Below are 20,681 nucleotides of genomic sequence, written 5' to 3'. Positions count from 1 at the left end.
CCAGAGGGGCTGTTCGGTGTCTGCCATCCACTCTTAGCTTTCTGAAACAGTCCACTGTGAAGGTGGGAACAGCAGGACAAGGGGCCTCCTGGGAGAAGGTGTAAGCCTGACTGATGAAGGGTCCCAGAGCAGCAGGCGTCACCTCTTCTCTTGGACTATTTCAGCTGTCTACTTTGGATTGACAGAGGCATCTGGCTGCTAAAAATACTTTACTGAACAAGTGCTTTCTATTTCAACTAAAGCTGAACAAGACTGCCATCCAAGACTGAGCTTCTAGCAAAAGAACTTTTCAAGTTTCAGATCCAATCCCAGAACCACACCAACTCATAGACATTTTCTCCTTTGTCAGCTTTGCTGGGTGATGAATGAGATGCTTCCCACATTATTGCCCTCTTTTCTGCCCCATCCCTGCCTCTAGGAAAAGTGGCAGAAGGAGAGGTGAGGGCCCAGTGACCAGAGGGGGTGGGGAAAGGGAGGTGGCCTATCCATTTATAGGCTTGTTCTTTGGGATGCTGAGGGTGCTAAAATAGCAACAACGACCGGAGACTTGGCTCAGTGTTAAGTATCTATGGTGCTGCCTGTGAGATGACAATAGGAAAAATGGAGAACGTGGAGGTCTTCACTTCTGAAGGCAAAGGCAGGGGTTTGAAGGCCACGAAGGAGTTCTGGGCTGCGGACATCATCTTTGCCGAGCGAGCTTATTCTGCAGTGGTTTTTGACAGGTATGAAATGTAAAGAGTTGCCTTCTTTTCTCCTGTTCGTTTGGCTGGTGCCAAACTCTAAAATACTTGGCTCTCAAAATCATCAGGAAAAGGATAAAATCCATGAGATCATTTTGAACAAAATGGCATTTCCGCCAGCAGTTTTCTGACATAACATTTTCTGCAAAGACTCATTGCCAATGTGATTTGCTCTGGTCCCTAGAAGGGTTGTAAAATTGAGCAATGGCTTTGGGGCAGTTTCCCTCAACACCAGTGAACTTGGCTGAGTGGGTGTGCTGGGTGTGGTGAGGGTGGAGGAAAAGAAGTGAAAAAATGGGTGTGGTGCTATAGGAAACACTTTCTAACGGAAGCCTCCTAATTGATGAAACTTCAAAAAAGGAATTGTAAGTACACAAGTTAGCTGGAATGCATTTACCTTTGAAAAATTAGAATAACACTAACAAGCTGAAATCTCTTTTTACATTTCCCCCCTAAACCCAGGCCCTTTTATCTTTTCCCAGAGGAAACCCCTGTTATGATTTCAATGTGTTTTCTTCTAGAATGTTCTTGTACTATTACATACATATAATTGCTTTTATCAAAATATACAGCTGTAGTTTTGTTTTGTTTTTTACAGAATCGTTTTAGAACTTGCTCTTTTCACTAAACATCTTTTTGATATTTGTTATTATGGGAACTATAAATCTATAGATACTTCTTTTAAATCTTTAAATATCTACTTCTTTTACCCACATGTGGATATATCCATGTTGGTTCATATGCCATCTGGATCACCAATTTAAACTGCTGTAAATATTTCACCCTATAAATATGTGAATCTTCATCCATTCCCCTATTGAAAGACATTTGTAGTTTCCAACATTTTATAAAAACTAACTTTTTTTGTGTGTGACAGAGACAGAGAGAGTCAGAGAGAGGGACAGATAGGGACAGACAGACAGAAAGGGAGAGAGATGAGAAACATCAATTCTTCATTGCGGCTCCTCAGTTGTTCATTGATTGATTTCTCATGTGCCTTGACGAGGGGGTGGGGGAGCTATAGCAGACCGAGTGGGCCCTTGCTTGAGCCAGCGACCTTGGGCTCAAGCTGGTGAGCTTAGCTCAAACCAGATGAGCCCGCGCTCAAGCTGGTGACCTCGGGGTCTCGAACCTGGATCCTCCACATCCCAGTCTGATGCTCAACCCGCTGCGCCACCGCTTGGTCAGGCAAAAACTAACATTTCTATAATTAAAATTTTTGACTGTGTCTTCTACTTGTATACACGTGTGCTGATTTTCTAGGCTATGTGGCTAGCAGAGGAATTGCTGTGCCTTTGGGTGTGCTGCTTTCAGTGTTCATAGGATTGCCAACATGGCTCTATTAAATTTACATCCCTATTTCCCCACAACCCTGGCCACACTTGCCTACCACACTTTTAAGAGTCTCTTTCTCTGCTTGACCAGGCAGTGACACAGTGGACAGAGCTTTGGACTGGGATGCAGAGCACACTGGTTCGAGACCCTGAGGTTGCTGGCTTGAGCGCAGGTTCATCTGGTTTGAGCAAAGCTCACCAGCTTTGACCCAAGGTCGCTGGCTTGAGCAAGGGTTTACTTGATCTGCTGTAGCCCCATAGTCAAGGCACATATGAAAAAGCAATCAATGAACAACTAAGGTGTCACAATGAAAACGTAATGATTGCTGCTTCTCATCTCTCTCTGTTCCTGTCTGTCTGTCCCTCTCTCTGACTCTCGCTCTGTCTCTGTAAAAAAAAGAAGAGTCTCTTTCTCTACTGACTAAACTAACAGGGTGACACTTTACACTTTTAAAGTTGTACTAAATATATATATATATATATTTAAAACCTACACTGTGATTAAATGTGACAAAATTTTCTGAGCCCAAAGTTGGGTGACCTGCTTGACTTTTATGTGGTCTGAATCATGATGGCCTCTGATAATCCAGGCTTTGTGGTTGGCTCACTGTACTGAGCATCCTGAGAATGGACCTTGCTTCTGAGATTATTTCATTATTATTATTATTATTATTATTTTACTATTTAGTGAGAAGCAGAAACAGACTCCCGCATGCGCCCTGACCGGGATTATTATTATTATTATTATTATTATTATTATTTTACTATTTAGTGAGAAGCAGAGACAGACTCCCGCATGAGCCCTGCAAGCCCCTACCAGGCGATGCTCTGCCTGGCTGGGCCATAGCTCTGTTGCTTGACAACTGAGCTGTTTTAGTGCCTGAGGCCAAGGCCACGGAACCATTGTCTGTGTCTGGGGTCATGGCTGTGGGAAGGGAAGAGAAAGAGAAATAGATGGGGCTGAGGGAGAAGCAGATGGTCGTTTCTCCTGTGTGCCCAAACAAGGAGTTAAACCCAGGACATCCACACACCAGGCCAATGCTCTACCACTGAGTCAACTGGCTAAGTCTGATTATATTTGGTTATGAAAAAAATTCTTCTTTCTTCCTGCCTACTAAGACCTTCTGGGTAAAGGCAGTGAATAGGGCACATGGCTGAATACCATTTGAAGAATAGAAGGAGGTTTAGGTGACAGGAATAGCTTTTTAGAGGGAGCTTGTCCTACTTCATTAATTTAGGTGTGTGTAGCTGTTGGGCAAATAAGTTTGTAAAATTTGTATTTTTTGAGTTTGCTCACTTTTAGTGTTAAAAAATGGTGCCAGGCAGCACCAGGTATGTGATCTGTGAAGTTGACAATTAACTTCCTGTTTGGGAAGGGTTATTGTCTTGCTAATGTTTACTGGAAGAGAGGTTTCACGCCAGAAAGTTTTGAAAAGAGGGAAGGAAGAGAAGGAGAAGAAGGAGAAGGAAGCCATGTTGGCAGAGTGAGGACAGAGAGAATGAAGGTGTGCAGATGGGAACCCGAGGTGAGGGGCTTTTGCGAGCTCCGCTGAGACTGGTGGGGCCTTTGATTCTAGGAGGAACCAGAGAAGATTCTCCTGGTTGTGGAACCAGATAGTGTGTCAGAGGCTTTGGGAGCCCTGAGTGAAAAGGAAGTGTTTTCCCTGTTTGTGTTTCATCATTGGCCGGTGCGAGACTTTAATAAAAGAATGGCCCATTATTTTTTTTGGCTCTGTTGTTTCTTTACCTTCTGTCCGAATCTAATGGGAGCCTGCATGTGAATGGTCACGACAACCGCGACTACTGGCCATACAGTGGCTGTGTGTCTGTGTCTATTAGGGGTGGAGGTGAGGGCAGCTAGATTTAGAATTAAGATAAAAATCTAGAAACACAAAAAATCTGAATAGTCATCTTGGTGCTGCCATTTGCCTTGTTAGAACACCTACATTGGTGCCTCCAATTCCCCAAAGGAAATACTGTTAGCCAATCAATTTCTCTTTCAGAATTTTTGGAGTTGAGTGAGTTTTCCTTCCAGTATAAAAGAAAGAAAGAAAAAATCTTCACACGAGGATAACCACTCTTAACATGGATGTCTATTTCCTTCCAGCTTGTTTTACAACAGAGGTTTCATTTGTTTGTACTACACAACTGGAATCTTTACCAAATACTATGGTGTTTTTACTTAATAGTTTAATTATCTTCTGTATTACCATAGACTCTTCACAAACATAGTATTTAATGGCTGCATGCTATATTATCATTCTTTTATGACTGGACATTTAGGTTGTTTACATGGTTTTGTTACTATAAATAACTTTTCATTCATTTGAAGTAATTACTATAAAACAACCTTAATGTACATTACAGATAAACTGCTACATAAAATGCTGTTATTATAATAGTAATAAAAATTAGAATAATTGGGGTAAATGATCTTTAAAATAATTTTTTAAAAATCTAAAAATAATACTTTTAAAAGATGATTTACCCAAACTCATCACTGAAAAACAAGGGTATACTTTTTCTTTGGGTAGACCTGACACAGCCTAGAGAGGTGGCCAAGGATAATTTTGTCCATCCTGTCCTCCCTCTCATTTTAGGCTCCTGATGAGACTCTGCCACTATAGTTGAGAAAATTGACTGAGGAGGTAAGACTGAGTCACCACAAAAGTCATTCTATAAAAGTGGCATAGTCTAACCCATGTGTTAACCTAAATATAAAAGGCCAATGTTAAAGGCAATAAGTATTTATTTGAGAAAAAAAAAAAAAAAAAAGCTACTCGGGACACTGATTCAAGCAGAAACCTAAATAATGTTCCAATTAACAAAATAAATCATTGCGTATTTATGAGAAAGGGAAGAGGAACAGTTACACCAATAACAGGATGGCATTTCTATTGGCACAGATGAGCTTCACAGTGATGCTAATTCTAAAGAATGTTTTTAATTTTCAACCCAGTAGTCATAATATCTACTTTCTTGTTATCTTTGCAAACAGTTCTTTGGGATAATATGTTGCTAAAGTCCCAGTCTAAAGATATTTCACCATTTCTAAAGAGTTGAGGCATAAAAAAATGCAAGGTAGTTCTTCTGAGATGGTAGCTCCGACTCCATTTTAGAGTTGCTTTGTTTATATTGATTTTTTACACATGTTATTACAAGCCAGGCTTATTTAGTTCATTTTATGTCAAACGAAATGAGAAGATAAATGGTTTTAGTTTTAAGAGTGCAAGGACTTTAGCATGGAAATTAGATCTTTATTTTTACCCTGCTCAGGCTTAGAAGGAATTTCTAGCCTTCTGAAATAGAACCTCCATCTTTTCCAGACTATAAAATCAATTAGTTGATTAACCCACTTGACTCACAGGGTAAGATCCAGGGGCACAATTTCTCACAAATGAATAAAATTGCATCATCACTGTCCCCAAATTAAGTAGACCTGGCTCCAGATGGGTATCTCAACGGATAACTCACTGCCCTCTGCCCGCCCTCCCTGCACACACCTAGGTCTGGGATTCAATCCCCAGTCAGGGCACTTAAGAGAAGCAATCAATGAGTGCGCAATTAAGTGGAACAACAAGTCAATGCTTCTTTCTCTGTTTCTCTTTCTTCCCACACCTTACTCTCTCTCTCTCTCAAATCAATGTAAAAATAATTAAAAAAAAAAAATTAAGTAGACCTTGGACAGCCTTACCTTTAGAGGAACCACCTCACAATATGTCAAAATGTAGCATTTTTTTGTTTTGTTTTGAGAGAGGCAGGGAAAGAGAGAAACAGGAATATCAAGCTGCTCCTGTATGTGCCGTGACCGGGGAATCGAACTGGCAACCTCCATGCTCCAGGAAGGTGTGCCAAGCAACTGAGCTATTTGGCCAGGGTTTGATTTTTCTTGATTTTTAGAGAGACAGAGAGAGGAAGAGAGAGGGGTGGGGAGGGGGAAGAGAAGCATTTGTTGTTCCACTCAGTTGTGCATTTTTTGGTTGCTTCTTGTGTGTGCCCTGACTGGGGATCGAACCCACAATTTTGTCATTTTAGGATGATGCTCTTAACCAACTGAGCTAACTGGCCAGGGCCTCAAAATGTAGTTTTTGCTTATCACTTTTTTTTTTTTTACAGAGACAGAGAGAGTGTCAGAGAGAGGGCTAGATAGGAACAGACAGACAGGAATGGAGAGAGATGAGAAGCATCAATCATCGGTTTTTCGTTGTGACACCTTAGTTGTTCATTGATTGCTTCCTCATATGTGCCTTGACCGTGGGGCTTCAGCAGACCAAGTAACCCCTTGCTCGGGCCAGTGACCTTGGGTCCAAGCTGGTGAACTTTGCTTAAACCAGATGAGCCTGCACTCAAACTGGAGACGTTAGGGTCTCGAACCTGGGTCCTCTGCATCCTAGTCCGATGCTCTATCCACTGTGCCACCGCCTGGTCAGGCTGCTTATCACTTCTGAGTGGATTTTTATAACTTTGTTTTTAAAATTGTTAATAATTTCCTTTTTGCATTTTTTTCTGCCATAAAAAATTTTTAGAACCATTAAAAGGTAACAATCTTAAACCTTTTCCTGGGTTATTACAAGCTTTTAGCACCTTGACACTGAGACTCCTTTGCCTAATGAGTAGAATGAGCCAAGCTTTCAGTGCTTTCTGGAGATGGAAAGGGCTATTTGCAAAACAGTGCATTTCCTGGTGACAACTGGCAAAGATCATGTATGCAGAGAGTTGGACAATAGAGGGTAATTGGACCATATGACTCTTGAGATTTCTTCCAGCCTGAGATTCTGTAGGTTGCATGATATTTTATGTGCAAAGGATTCCAGTGCAGCAAGAGAGAAGTGCTAAGCTAAAATGGAAATAAAGCTAGTTTTGATTATTTATTTTAGCATTAAATACAAGAAATGGTACCAGAATGGTGCTTGTGAGCCATTCTAAGAGCCAAAAATACCATTTGATTATTCTCTTTAAAAGTCTCAATTTAAAGGGTTTCTAATCTATAAGTTCCTAACCTGGGTCCATGGATCCTTAACTAGGGAAACACCTGTAATGGCAAGATCAAAGTTTTATGTGGATATGCATGCATGTTTTTTATTTTTGTGGATAAAGTCTATAGCTTTCATCACTTTTGAAATTACTTTCAACCCAGAAGAAGGTTGAGACCCATTGAATTTATTCAATCCTTTCTTACATATGAGGAAACTGAGGCGTAGTGAGGTGAAAGGCCGGGGTAAGTCATAAGACAGAACTGAGTCTTCTGGGATCTTGTCCAGGCATCATCTCTCACTACTCATCTGCCACAAATGGGTCCAGGATTGCCTACTTAATTATTTTTTGTTCTTGTCAGTCCAATTAACAATATTTAACGTTAATAAAAGCGAGGGTACCCATCATTAATTTCAGAAAAATCAAAATCTGGTTCTGAGACCTGAGAATGGTTAGATCCAAAAGCTCATAGGTGAAAAATAGGAATATACATGTGATTACATAGCAAAAACTGTGCTGATGTATTAGTTTCTTGCTGTTGCTTTACCAAATTACTACAAATTTTAGCAGCTTAAACAGTAAATTTTATCATCTTAGACTTCTGGAGGTCAGAGAACTAGAATGGGTCCACAAGGCTAAGTTTCCTTGACTTTTCTAGCTTCTACAGGTTGTCTTTTATGATATTGTGATTTATAAAAGCATATATGCATAATCATGTGTCGCATGAAGTTGAAGGGATAGACCTGTGGGACTGAGACCTTAACCCATGGGATCTGATATTATCTCCAGGTAGATAGTGTAAGAACTGAGTTGGATTATAAGATGTCCAGCTGGTGTCAGAGAATTGACTGGATAATGTAAGAAACCACTACCACACACACATCATAATTGGGTGCAGAATTGAACCTTCATTCCTGGGCTCCATCTTCAAAGCAAACTGGCTTCTCCCCCTCTGACTTCCTACCTCCTTATAAGGAAGGACTCTTGTGATTATATCAGGTCTATCCCAATGATTCAAGATTATTTCCCGGTCTCAAGGACCTTAATCTTTTTTTTTTTTAATTTTTATTAATTTTAATGGGGTGACATCAATAAATCAGGGTACATATGTTCAAAGAAAACATGTCCAGGTTATCTTGTCATTCAATTATGTTGCATACCCATCACCCAAAGTCAGATTGTCCTCTGTCACCTTCTATCTAGTTTTCTTTGTGCTCCTCCCCCTCCCCCTTCCCCTCCCCCTCCCTCTCCCCCCCTCAACCACCACACTCTTGTCCATGTCTCTTAGTCTCGTTTTTATGTCCCACCTATATATGGAATCATGCAGTTCTTGTTTTTTTCTGATTTACTTATTTCACTCCATATAATGTTATCAAGATCCAATCATTTTGTTGTAAATGATCCGATGTCATCATTTCTTATGGCTGAGTAGTATTCCATAGTGTATATGTGCCACATCTTCTTTATCCAGTCATCTATTGACGGGCTTTTTGGTTGTTTCCATGTCTTGGCCACTGTGAACAATGTTGCAATGAACATGGGGCTGCATGTGTCTTTACATATCAATATTTCTGAGTTTTGGGGGTATATACCCAGTAGAGGGATTGCTGGGTCATAAGGTAGTTCTATTTTCAGTTTTTTGAGGAACCACCATACTTTCTTCCATAATGGTTGTACTGCTTTACATTCCCAACAACAGTGAATGAGGGTTCCTTTTTCTCTGCAGCCTCTCCAACATTTGCTATTACCTGTCTTGTTGATAATAGCTAATCTAACAGATGTGAGGTGGTATCACATTGTAGTTTTTGATTTGCATTTCTCTAATAACTAATGAAGATGAGCATCTTTTCATATATCTGTTGGCCATTTGTATTTCTTCCTGGGAGAAGTGTCTGTTCATGAAGGACCTTAATCTTAATCACATCTTCAAAATCCCTTTTGCCATAAAAGATAACATATTTGCAGTTTCCAGGGATTAGGACACTGACATTTTTGGAAGTGAAAGTGCTATTCAGCCTATCACAACCAATAATATTAACTTCCTGCGGTTAATCTAATTTATCACAAAAGATATTAAGAAAAAAAAGTACAGAAGGAGCGAGGAAGGACTGATTTTTTTTTTTAAAGTTCCTTAGGAAAAAATTAAACCAGCTACCAAATGATTCTGTTTAAGGAGTTGAAGGTGCCCAGGAGATTATAGAAATGTGTATATGTGTAGAGAAAAACAAAGATGAGAACATGAAAAAAAGTAGTTTAAAAGAAAATACTGTCAGCAGGCCTTTTTGGAAAATCAAACCAGTTATGAGCTTCTTCAGGACCAGTGAAAACAGATGGGCTTTTAGCCAGTGTAACTAACTCTCTGTGGGCCTGTGGGAACACCAGGATTAGCCATGGCATATGCACAAACACTCATGTGGCCTTTAATCTGGTTGCAGCTGGTGGATGGCTGGTAGAAGACAAATGATACTATAAATGGAAATAATTTAATAAAAGGATTGGAGATATTCCTGTACAGTTAGTTCAGAAAATGAATGAATAACTGTTAAAGTATTCAGGTTATAACATTAAATGTTTGTACTTTCTGAGGATAACCATAGTAGATTTAGAACTATGTCCTTAATTTGGCACTTGTAGCTGTGAAGGTAAGACATACTGACATGTCACATGACCTGTTATAAACTGTATTGCTGAATTTTTTAAATAATCCTTAAATGCCGAAGTTTGAGAATAATTTTCTTTTAAGCATAGATTAGATCAAATGCCAACTGTGGCCACATAACATTGTTATCTTCACTCAGTTGCATCTGAAGATGTGTTTTGAGCATGAGAAGTGGGGTCTGGTTGCAGTGAAAGTGTGAGAAATGAATCACAGGTTTGAGTGTGTTGTATGAACCTCAGCATGTGAGCTGTGGCAGAGAAAATCTTATGAATTGATATTTTGATAAAACAGATTTTAAAAATAAATAAGCAGCTTCTCAGAACTAAAACAAATAACCCTAAATTTATATAGAATCACAAAAGAACCTGAACAATCAAAACAATCTTGAGAAAAAAAAAACAAAATTGGAAATATCACGCTCCCTGATTTCAAATTATACTACAAAGCTATAATGATCAAAAACAGGCCCTGGCCGGTTGGCTCAGCAGTAGAGCGTAGGCCTGGCGTGCGGGGAACCCGGGTTCTATTCCCGGCCAGGGCACATAGGAGAGGCGCCCATTTGCTTCTCCACCTTCCCCCCCCTTCCTCTCTGTCTCTCTCTTCCCCTCCCACAGCCAAGGCTCCATTGGAGCGGGGATGGCCCGGGCGCTGGGGATGGCTCCTTGGCCTCTGCCCCAGGCGCTAGAGTGGCTCTGGTCGCGGCAGAGCGACGCCCCGGAGTGGCAGAGCATCGCCCCCTGGTGGGCAGAGCATCGCCCCTGGTGGGCGTGCCGGGTGGATCCCGGTCGGGCGCATGCGGGAGTCTGTCTGACTGTCTCTCCCCGTTTCCAAAAAAAGTATAGTACCAGGATAAAAATAGACACATAGGTGAGGAAACATAAAAGAGAATTTAACCCCTACTTTTATGGTCAATTAATCTACATAAAAGGAGCCAAGAATATACAATGGAGAAGTTATAGTGTCTTCAATAAGTAGGAAAAACTGGTCAGAGTCTTAAAAATAAATAATTAAAGGGGGAAAAAAGAAGCAAAAGCCTGACCAGTGGTGGCTCAGTGAATAGAGCATAGACCTGGGATGCTGAGGCTCCAGGTTCAAAACTTCGAGGTTGCCATCTTGAATGCAGGATCATTTGGCTTGAGCAGAGGTTCGCTAACTTTAGCACTGGGTCGCTGGCTTGAGTGGGATCATCAATGTGATCCTATGGTCACTGGCTTGATGAGCCCAAGGTTGTTGGCTGAGTAAGGGGTCCCTGGCTCAGCTTGCGCCCCCAGGTCAAGGCATATATGAGAAGCAATCAATAACCAACTAAAGTGCCACACTTACAAGTTTATGTTTCTCACCTCTCTCCCTTTCTGTCTCTCTCTCACTAAAAAAATATAAAATAACCCCCGAAACTAGACCATTTCCTTATACCATATACAAGAATAAACTCAAAACTGATTAAAGAATAACTAAGAATTTATTAAAGACCCAAAATCATAAAACTCCTAGAAAAAACATAGGCAGTAAATTTTTTGACATTGCTGTTAATAATTTTTTTTGCTATTTCTCTATCCATTTTTTTTCCTTGCAAGGAAAACAAAAACAAAAAGTGAACAAATGAACATACATCAGACTAAAAACTTCTGGACAGCAAAGGTAACAATCAACAAAACAAAAAGGATAGTCTACTGAGTGGAACAAGATATTCACTAATGATACATACGATAAGGAGTTAATATTCAAGATATAGAAAGAATTCATACAACTTAACACCAAAAACTCCCAAACAATTGAATTAAAAAATGGGCAAAGGACCTGAATAGACATTTCTCCAAAGAAGACATACAAATAGCCAATAGGCATATGAAAAGATAATCAGCATCGCCAATCATCAGAGAAGTGCAAATTAAAACCACAATGAGATATTTATCTCACACTTCTCAGAATGGGTATTATCAATAAATCAACAAACAACAAGTGCTGGTGAGGATGTGGGAAAAAGAGAACTGTAGTGCACTGTTGGTGGGTTTGTAAATTGGTGCAGGCACCATTAAAAACATATTGGGGTTCCTTACAAACTTAAAAATAAAACTATCATATGACCAGCAATCCCACTTTTGGGTATTTACCCAAAGAAATAGAAAACACTAATTGTAAAAAACATATGCACCCCTATGTTTATTGCAGCATTATGTACAATACCAAGATATGGAATCAACCTAAGTGTCCAACAAACAAACTCAGCCCAGCTTCAAAGGATCAGATCGTTTCCCCCCCACACACCTGGGGGGACTGCTTTCCCAGATTCCTCAGTGGGAGGCAGGTCTTCCTTGACCCTACAGCAAGTTACCAGTACCCCTGGACGGCATGCTCATCTTGCTTACATGTGTTTATGTCCCGGCCCAGCCTGGGGACTGTTCAAAGGCAAGGTTTGTGTTTTGTTGATCTTTAAGGCTCTCTCTCACCTAGCTAGATGCACAGTACCTAATAGATAACCAAATACATATCATGAAAGGAAGGAAGAGTGGAAGGGACAAGGAAGAAAGCAGAGAAGGAATTTAAAATGTTGTAAGTCCTCTGGGTACTTGAGGGATGGAATGTCTTTAAGACATAACTGTTGAAGGGAGTCCTACCGGCCAGCTGAGGGTTTGTAAGCAGCTCAGAAAGCCAGAACTGATGGTCCAGTTCCCTCTGGCCAGAGGGATCTATCAACTTGCAGGCACCTTTTCTTTGGGTTTATCTGTCCAGTAATTGATTATTTCCATACAAGGAGCTGAGCAGCAGCTGCCCCTCTATCCCTCTTGACTCTGACAGATGACATAATCCAGCATCTACAGAGCAAAGAGTGAGTGGGGACCTGCTGGCTGGGGCAAGTATGCTCAGGGCTGCAAGCAAACCAGGTGGGCTTGATGGTTCCTTAGCCCTCTGTTCTGGGAGCAGTGTCGGGCCTCAGAGACCCTTGTGAGAATAACATCCCTGTGGGGACTCTAAAGGGTTCTTGTGAAGGTTTAACAAAAGAGAATTGCTATAAACATCTTTGCAAAATGTTGTGTAAATGGGAATATTGTGGAGACTGGAAAAATGAGACTGAGAGTTGAGAGGCTTGCTGGAGTTCAGCCAGCTACACCGTCTGGAGCTATTTTAGGAATTCATGTCCTTTGGATTTTCTCTCTCAGGCGGAAAGAAGGAGATGTATTTCTGTCCGGTAAGTATCCTTTCTCTCTAAAGGGATTCTCCTTTAGCCAGGAGATCTTCCTCTCTGACAGCAGCTTGAGAAGTACTAAATGCTGGAGGAGAGCAGAAGCCCAGTTACCATGTGGCCCAATGTCCATGTGCCAGATGGATGGGCAGACCAGGCTGACATCTTCTAAGCACTCATCCTGTGTCAGGCTCTGAGTATTTTATTCGTTATTTCATTTTACCCTCAAAATCACTTCAGGAGTGGTGGGATTTTAGAATTTCTTTGTAATTTTCTTTTTGTTTGAATTTTAAAAATTGTATGTTTCTTTAAAAACTAATAGTCATTAGATTAAGAAATCACTAGATCTAGGCATTGCTAGTCCCATTTTCATGTAAAGAAACCAAGGCTCAGAGAGGTTAGAGTACTTGCTTGAGGTCACACAGCCAGTAGATACCAGAATCAGGAGTTAACCCAGCTCTGGCTGACTCCGGGTCTGACTTTTTTCTTTTTCTATGACAGAGACAGAGAAGGACAGATAGGGACAGACAGACAGGAAGGGAGAGAGATGAGAAGCATCAATTCTTCATTGTGGCACCTTAGTTGTTCATTGATTGCTTTCTCACATATGCCTTGATGTGTGTGTGGGGCTACAGCAGAGTGAGTGACCCCTTGCTCAAGTCAGCGACCTTGGGCTTCAAGCTAGTGACCTTTGGGCTCAAGCTGGTGAGCTCGCACTCAAGCCAGAGACTTCAAGGTTTGAACCTGGGTCCTCTGCATCCCAGTTAGAAACTCTATCCACTGCATCACCGCCTGGTCAGGTAGAACCTGATTTTTAACAAGATCTCCGGTGATGTGATGCCCACTAAAGTTTGAGAAGCCTTGTTCTGCATTAACCTTTCCTTTTCTGTCTTCTCAGATAAGCCTTAATGAGGTAATGGAGAGAAAGGTCAGCCTCATTCTAAGGAAATCTAAATTAGGAGATTACTCACAATGCTTGCGGGTTTCACCAACTTTGAAAACTTGATTCTAGGCCCTAGAAAAATTGTGGAGTGGATTCTAGAACAGGTTTGTGAGCCTGTAGAAAAAGTTTGGTAGTTAACACTATGAGTTCACCATGAGAAAAAGAATCGTTTCAAATTGATAACATTTTCTTTTTCTGAAAAGTTTATTATAGCAAATTGATTGTAAAGATGAGCTAATATGAACTGATGGTTGAATTGATTCAAGACATGATAAGTGGTCATATACATGATTGTAAGGGTCTATTACCCAGGTTGGGATGCAGTTTATACTGCATCACTTCAGGGCTGTGTTTCCAGCTTTCTCATGGTCAAAGTGGTCATTTAGCAACTTTGAGAACATGAGGGACAATTCCACTGGAATTTCTTATAGACATAACTGTAGTTCATGGCAGATAGATTGTTCTATAATCAAGCCCTGGGTGCACTTAGAAGTGTTTTAAGTCAGTTCATGGGCTCCTGGAGGCAAGTGCCTGGGTGCATATATTCTCTCCTTTGTGCCAGGCTAAGAAATTGCCCTGAGGAGACTCACAGGCAGTGCCAACCAAAGAGAAGGCAGTTCCAGAGGTCCATTCCCACTGCAGGCAATAAGGGGCATTGTCTGCACAGAATGTAAAAACTAGTAAAAGTCGATCTTTTTAAACTATCACTTTGTGCCAGCAATTCTAAACAATGTCAGGGATAAACTACTCTTTCTTGGGGGAAAAAATCTATATTGGTCTTGGTTCTAAATGATTGCTGTTGCATTAACTTCAAATTAGCTCATTTTAAAGCTTACATTGGCCACAGCAACATCTTCAATGCCTGAGACACTACTTCTCCCTGCAGCTTAAGTAGGTTAGAAATTAGCAGTGATTGTAAAGATAAAGAAGCAGAAATTCTGTTGTTCTCAGTGACCACCTGGAGTTTTTATTAGCATCTATTTAAAACAGTGCAACAGAGTGAGAACTGTGAAGTGTAATTTATATATTTGGTAGCTACAAATTTAAGTTTATACATGAAGTACATTTGTGACTATGAATATATATGTATATGAAAAATATGAAAATATTATATGAGACTCTTCTAAAAATATCACTGTGGATATTAAATATTAGAGCAGTGCCGGTGTGGGGTTTTTCTCTGCTGGGTGCCATGTTTCAGACAGCATGGAGTTCCGAGTGACGGCCAGCGTGATTGTGCTTGCCCCAACTCTTCCTCTCCAGCCCGTTCCCTGGCTGTCCTTCCTTCCTTTCACCTTTGTCTGTATTCCTGGTCTGAGTGCTTATACTCCAGAGGTGGACATCTGCTCCTCCTTTCCCTTCCCAACCTAAGACATGCTCTCTGATTTGCAGATGACTCAAATCTTAGCATAGTGATATTATGATGACAGAATAAAAATTCAAAATGATCTGGCCAGTGGAATGCTACACTGAAAGCAAACAGAGATGAAGGTGAAGGCCCCACTTCAGGTTAAAAAAGTTCAGCGTCATGAGAAAATATTGGGAGGTGATGGATATATTTACTATCTTGACTGTGGAGATGGTTTTATGGATATATGTATATGTCAGAACCTATCATATTGCACATTTTTAATATGGCAGTTTACAGATGTCAATTATATTTCAATAAAGTTGTTTTAAGAAGACAATAACAAATGGACAAGCAGGGGAAGCTCTAACTTGGCAGCAGCACCTTTGAGAAAACTCAGGAGGCTTTAGTGGCTATATTTGTAATTTGACCTTAGATAAATGTGAATTTTTTGCTAAAGAAGCTAATGAAATTAAAATGTCCAGAGGGACAGGAAGTGTGAATAGCTTCACACTTGGATACTATGCTCTGTCCTAGGCAATGTAATTTAGTGTTGTGACTCAGGGCCCCACCCTCGAGTGGCTAAGATTTGGAGCTTCCTTGGGATCCAAATTACCTGGGTTTTTTTTTTAGCAACCTAGTCCCTGCTAATGAACTTCAGGTTCCTTCCAGAGAATGCAGTCCTGACTTGAGACAGAGGTGAGAAATTCATACCTTCCTTTCTCCAGGCGTTTGGAGATTCCACTGAATGGTCAGGGTCCCATGGGAGTCCCCTGTATTCTGTTCTGCTGAGTATTCATGACAATGACCTTCTCAAGCAGGGTACCTAGTTATGGCTTAGTTATGATCGGCTGTGGATTCTATGTGACTCACTAAGTGTGCCAGTGTAATTCTCTTCTTTTTTTTTTATTTAGAAAGCTTAAGGAATGCAAAGAAGTAAAAAAGACATTATTATGGGAATAACCTTCAGTGTGCTCTAACTTATAAATAAGCACTAACCTTTGATGCTCTTGAGTACTGTATGCTTATTAACAAATTACTAACAATGGGCCTCATAGCAGATGAGAACATGGCAGTGTGTTGACTGACCACCCAGAGGCTGAAAACTGCCCAGACTCCAGAAAGCCCAGGATTTAGCTTTGAGCAGTAGCTCATGCCATGCCCTTAGCATGGTTCTGTTCCGGTCTCTCCATCTCTTGAGGCTGATGTTGGAACTACTGGGACTAGCCTGTGGGCTGGTCCTTGAGCCTGGGACCTTAATGTTGGGTCTTGCTTGATTGCCCTGCTATTCTCACTTTCCTTTGGCGACAGCGACGTGCTGTGGGCACATTAGAGAACAACAGAACACTGAGATTTCCAGAAACTTGTATGAGGAACTGTTGAAGGAGTTGGGAGTATTCAACTTGAAGAAAGGAAGAAAGAGTAAACATGGCATTGGTCTTCAAATTCTTGAGGGGCTGACCTGACCTGGCTTGTTCCATTAGACAAGGATCCAGAGGGCCAGATTACGTTTTAGGAGTATGTTTTTCTGGAAGACAGACTCAAGCATAACACAAGGAGAAAGTCGGCAGCAATCAACTAGCTTTTCTTGGATGCTGCAAAACCCTTGTTTTCTCATACTTCTGAGATCCCTTCTTAGACTGTTAGTTCCACCTGAGCCTGCATACCCACTTTCTCCCAGGCAGCTCAACACTTCCCCACATATCACCGAACTCCTTCTCATCCCTTCTCTGCCTCAGCGGACTTCTCTTTCCCACATTGCAGGAGCATGCAGTTGGGGCCTAAAGATATTGTGCATCACACCAGATTTCACTCATTCTGGGTGTTAGGTTATGTCTTGAAACATTTCCTTCATAATCTTGTCTGTTTGAATCACGGCTTTAACATGGGGAGACAGGAACACTGGGCACCTGGAAGCCGGGGATCAGGGGCCTCATCTTCCTACACCTCTCTCCCTCACCCACCAAACAGGCACGCATGGTTCTTCTGCATTACTTCCACTCTCCAAGCCAGGCATTACATCAGATAACATCAGTGGCATCAGTTACCTTGTAATTCTTAACTTTGCAAAGCACAGAACTATAACATATGTGTAGACCTCATTTTGTGTAAAATATATTATGTTTCATATCACATTATATTGTGAATAGTTATGATTTTTTTTTTTCTGAAGTGAGAAGCAGGGAGGCAGACAGACAGGACTCACACATGCGCCCGACCGGGATCCATCCAGCCTGCCCACCAGGGGTGATGCTCTGCCCATCTGGGGCATTGCTCTGTTGCAACTGGAGCCATTCCAGCACCTGAAGTGGAGGCCATGGAGCCGTCCTCAGCGCCTGGGCCAAATTTTGCTCCAATGGAGCCTTGGCTGCAGGAGGAGAAGAGAGAGACAGAGAGGAAGGAGAGGGGGAAGGGTGGAGAAACAGATGGGTGTTTCTCCTGTGTGGCCTGGCCAGGAATCAAACCCAGGACTTCCATACACACTGGGCCAGCACTTTGCCACTGAGCCAACTGGTCAGGGCCGATAGTTATGATTTTTTATTCTTTTGGAAAGGGACAGTACATTTCAACATAAGAAGGACAAGTCACACAGAATGCCCTCCTAATGCCATGGTGCCACTAAGCTGTGACTTTGGGCAACGGGACCATGAGGGATTTCCACTTGCTCTCTTGGCCTGGAAGACTTCCCGGTTCCTTAAGTGTCTTCCACAGTGTGTTCCAGGAACACCTCGTGCCTCCCCTATCACCACGCTTCCCATGCTTCACGATGGTTGTGAGTTCAACTGTTCCTCTGGCAACTTGTGGTAACCCTGTTGCCCTCAGGTCATAGACCTGTATTTGCTGAACGAGACTGAAAGGTGTACATGCAGAGGTTAATTGTGTTCCCATTTGGTTCACTTTAACATATCTGCTAAAAGAACAGTTACACCCAAAAGGGGACTTTGGGAGCCCAGGCCCCTTATTTTGAAAAGTGAGAGTTTGAAACTTAGAAACACAAGGATGGCGCACTGACCCAGTACCCAAACATCGGTCTTTCAATGGCCAGTGCGGTCCCTTTTCCATCATGCCCTCAAACTCAATCACGTTTTCTCCCTCTACTTCCAGCCTCGTTAACTTTGTGTGCCACACCTGCTTCAAGAGGCAGGAGAAGCTCCATCACTGTGGGCAGTGCAAGTTTGCCCGTTATTGTGACCGCACCTGCCAGAAGGATGCTTGGCTGAACCACAAGAATGAGTGTTTGGCAATCAAGAGATATGGGAAGGTACCCAATGAAAACATCAGGTCAGAGCGGGGCCATGGATGAAGTCTTGGAGTCCCAAATGTCAGGTGGGGGTGGTGCCAGTGACAGAATTTCTGGCCCTAGGAAGCTGGGCTAAATGCAAATCAGGACAGCCTCAAAGAGAGTGAGTATAGGCACTTCTTTGAATTCCCTTTAGATCTGGGAGACTGTCTAAGAGGGAGAACAGGTTAGTGGTTCCCAACTGTACACACCGGCTGGAGCTGGCTACAGACTCATTCTGTATGATTCCTTAATATTTTATTTAAAAACATCAATCTGCCAATGTTAAAAAATTGGAAAATTTCACATTAAAAAAATAGGGGTTTTGTCCTCTTTTGAAAAAAAAAAAAACCCTGAAAATTTGGCAAAATGAGTGAGAGCTCAATAGCATCTGCCCCATTTACAAAACACTGAGCTTCTCAAGTACCCACAGTCCGTGAGTCCTCTGCACCCTTTCCACCTGAACGGCACTTGTATTTGCAACAGTGGCCTCCCCCTGGTGGCCATCACCAGAAATCTCAGGGTTAATACCCAACAGTCCCAGTTCAAGAGCTCCCAAGTCCTGGACTCCACCAGGGCAGGGCCTGACGCTAGGCTGCAGGTAGGGGCTCAGGAAGCTGGCAGAGAGAGCAGAGGAGATGGGAAAGGTGAAGTCGGGGTCATTTTCTCCATGTGTGTAGGATGTGAAGTTAAAATACAGACTAGGATCATCCTGTGCTTGTAAATTTAGGAAACTGCCAAATGAAATGGCTCAGCCAGCCTCCCTATCCCCCTGAGTTCCATCTGTTGAAATCCTACTTCTTTTGTTTTTTTTGTAATTCATATGCAATTGTATGCATGTATGTACATATGTATTTATTTTTTAATAATCTGCAATACTTTCATTCACAGAGAATTGGTCACTAACTTTTGATATGTGTTTTACTGAGGTAAAATTGACATAAAATTGTAAGATATTTAAAGTGTGCCTCATGGTAATTTGATACACATGTACATTGTGAAAGGATTTCCCCCTCTAGTTAACTAACACATCCATCACCTCACATATTTATCTTTTGTGTGTGTGTAAAAACATTAAATACTCTCTTGGAAAATTTCTGTTATAAAACACAGTGTTATCAATATAGCCATCATGTTTTACATTAGATTCTCAGAGCTTATTTATCTTCTAACTGAAAGTCTGTAACCTTTTTCCAACTTCTTTACATTTCCCTCAACCACCAGTCCCTGAAAAACACTTTTCTATTCTCTGATTCTGTAAGTTTGACATTTTTTTTAAAGATTCCACATATAAGTGATACTGTGCACTTACCTTTCTGTCTGGCCTTTTCATTTAGCATAATGCCCTCTAAGTCCATCCATGCTGTGCCAAATAGCAGAATTTTCTTCTTTCTCATGATTGAATATATGAAGTAACACATCTTTCCCCATTCATCTATTGACGGCCCTTAGGTTGTTTCCATGTCTTGGCTGCTATGAATAATGCTTCAGTGAACATGAGGGTGCAGGTATCTCTTTGATGCCTTATTTAGTATTTAAGGCCCAAAGCAAATATTACTTCCTGTGATGAGGACGTTTCACCTTCCAGCTGCAGTCCTAGTTGGTAATTTCTTCTGATACTGGGTTGAAATCTGTCAGTCATTAGTCTGTACTCTTTGAGCTTTGTGACATTCTTCCTAATATTTGGAGGTAACAGATAACCCAGCCTGAGTATTATTATTATTATTATTATTATTATTATTATTATTATTTTCTAGTGAGAGAAAAAGAAACAGACAGGAAGGGAAAGAGATGAGAAGGATCAATTCATAATTGTGGCACCTTAGTTGTTCATTGACTGCTTTCTCATATGTGCCTTGACCAGGGGGCTCCAGCCGAGCCAGTGACCCCTTGCTCAAGCCAGTGACCTTGGACCTAAGCTAGAGACCTTGGACTTCAAGCCACCAACCATGGGGTCATCTCTATGATCCCATGCTCAAGGCAGCAACCCCTCGCTCAAGCTGGTGAGCCTGCACTCAAGCCAGTAACCTTGGGGTTTTGAACCTGGGTCCTCAGCATCCCAGGTCAATACTCTATCCATCACACCACCACCTGATCAGGCCTGAGTCTTATTTTCCCCAGTTTCATCTGGGCTTCATGTGGGGACATCCTGGTTCTCAGGCACCTAGGGTCCCTAGCAGGACATCTCTGCAGAAATAACTCTGTGACCCAAATGAGAGGAG

The 20,681-nt window shown here is 41.6% G+C and overlaps 1 protein-coding gene across 2 annotated transcripts in view; it reads left to right on the top strand.

Moving 5' to 3' along the window:
* The first annotated feature begins 547 nt into the window (after positions 1 to 547).
* SMYD1 (SET and MYND domain containing 1) overlaps positions 548 to 20,681 on the top strand; it is a 54,064-nt gene continuing 33,930 nt past the window's right edge. For both annotated transcript variants that reach the window (XM_066377748.1, XM_066377747.1), the window contains exons 1-2: positions 548 to 722; positions 18,285 to 18,461. In XM_066377748.1, coding sequence (XP_066233845.1) covers positions 586 to 722; positions 18,285 to 18,461 — 314 coding nt within the window. In that variant the 5' untranslated portion in view covers positions 548 to 585. The remainder of the gene's footprint in view (positions 723 to 18,284; positions 18,462 to 20,681) is intronic.

Source organism: Saccopteryx leptura, chromosome 3 (assembly GCF_036850995.1).
Source record: "Saccopteryx leptura isolate mSacLep1 chromosome 3, mSacLep1_pri_phased_curated, whole genome shotgun sequence".
NCBI classification, from domain to species: domain Eukaryota; kingdom Metazoa; phylum Chordata; class Mammalia; order Chiroptera; family Emballonuridae; genus Saccopteryx; species Saccopteryx leptura.
This window is presented reverse-complemented; position numbering and strand designations above follow the sequence as displayed.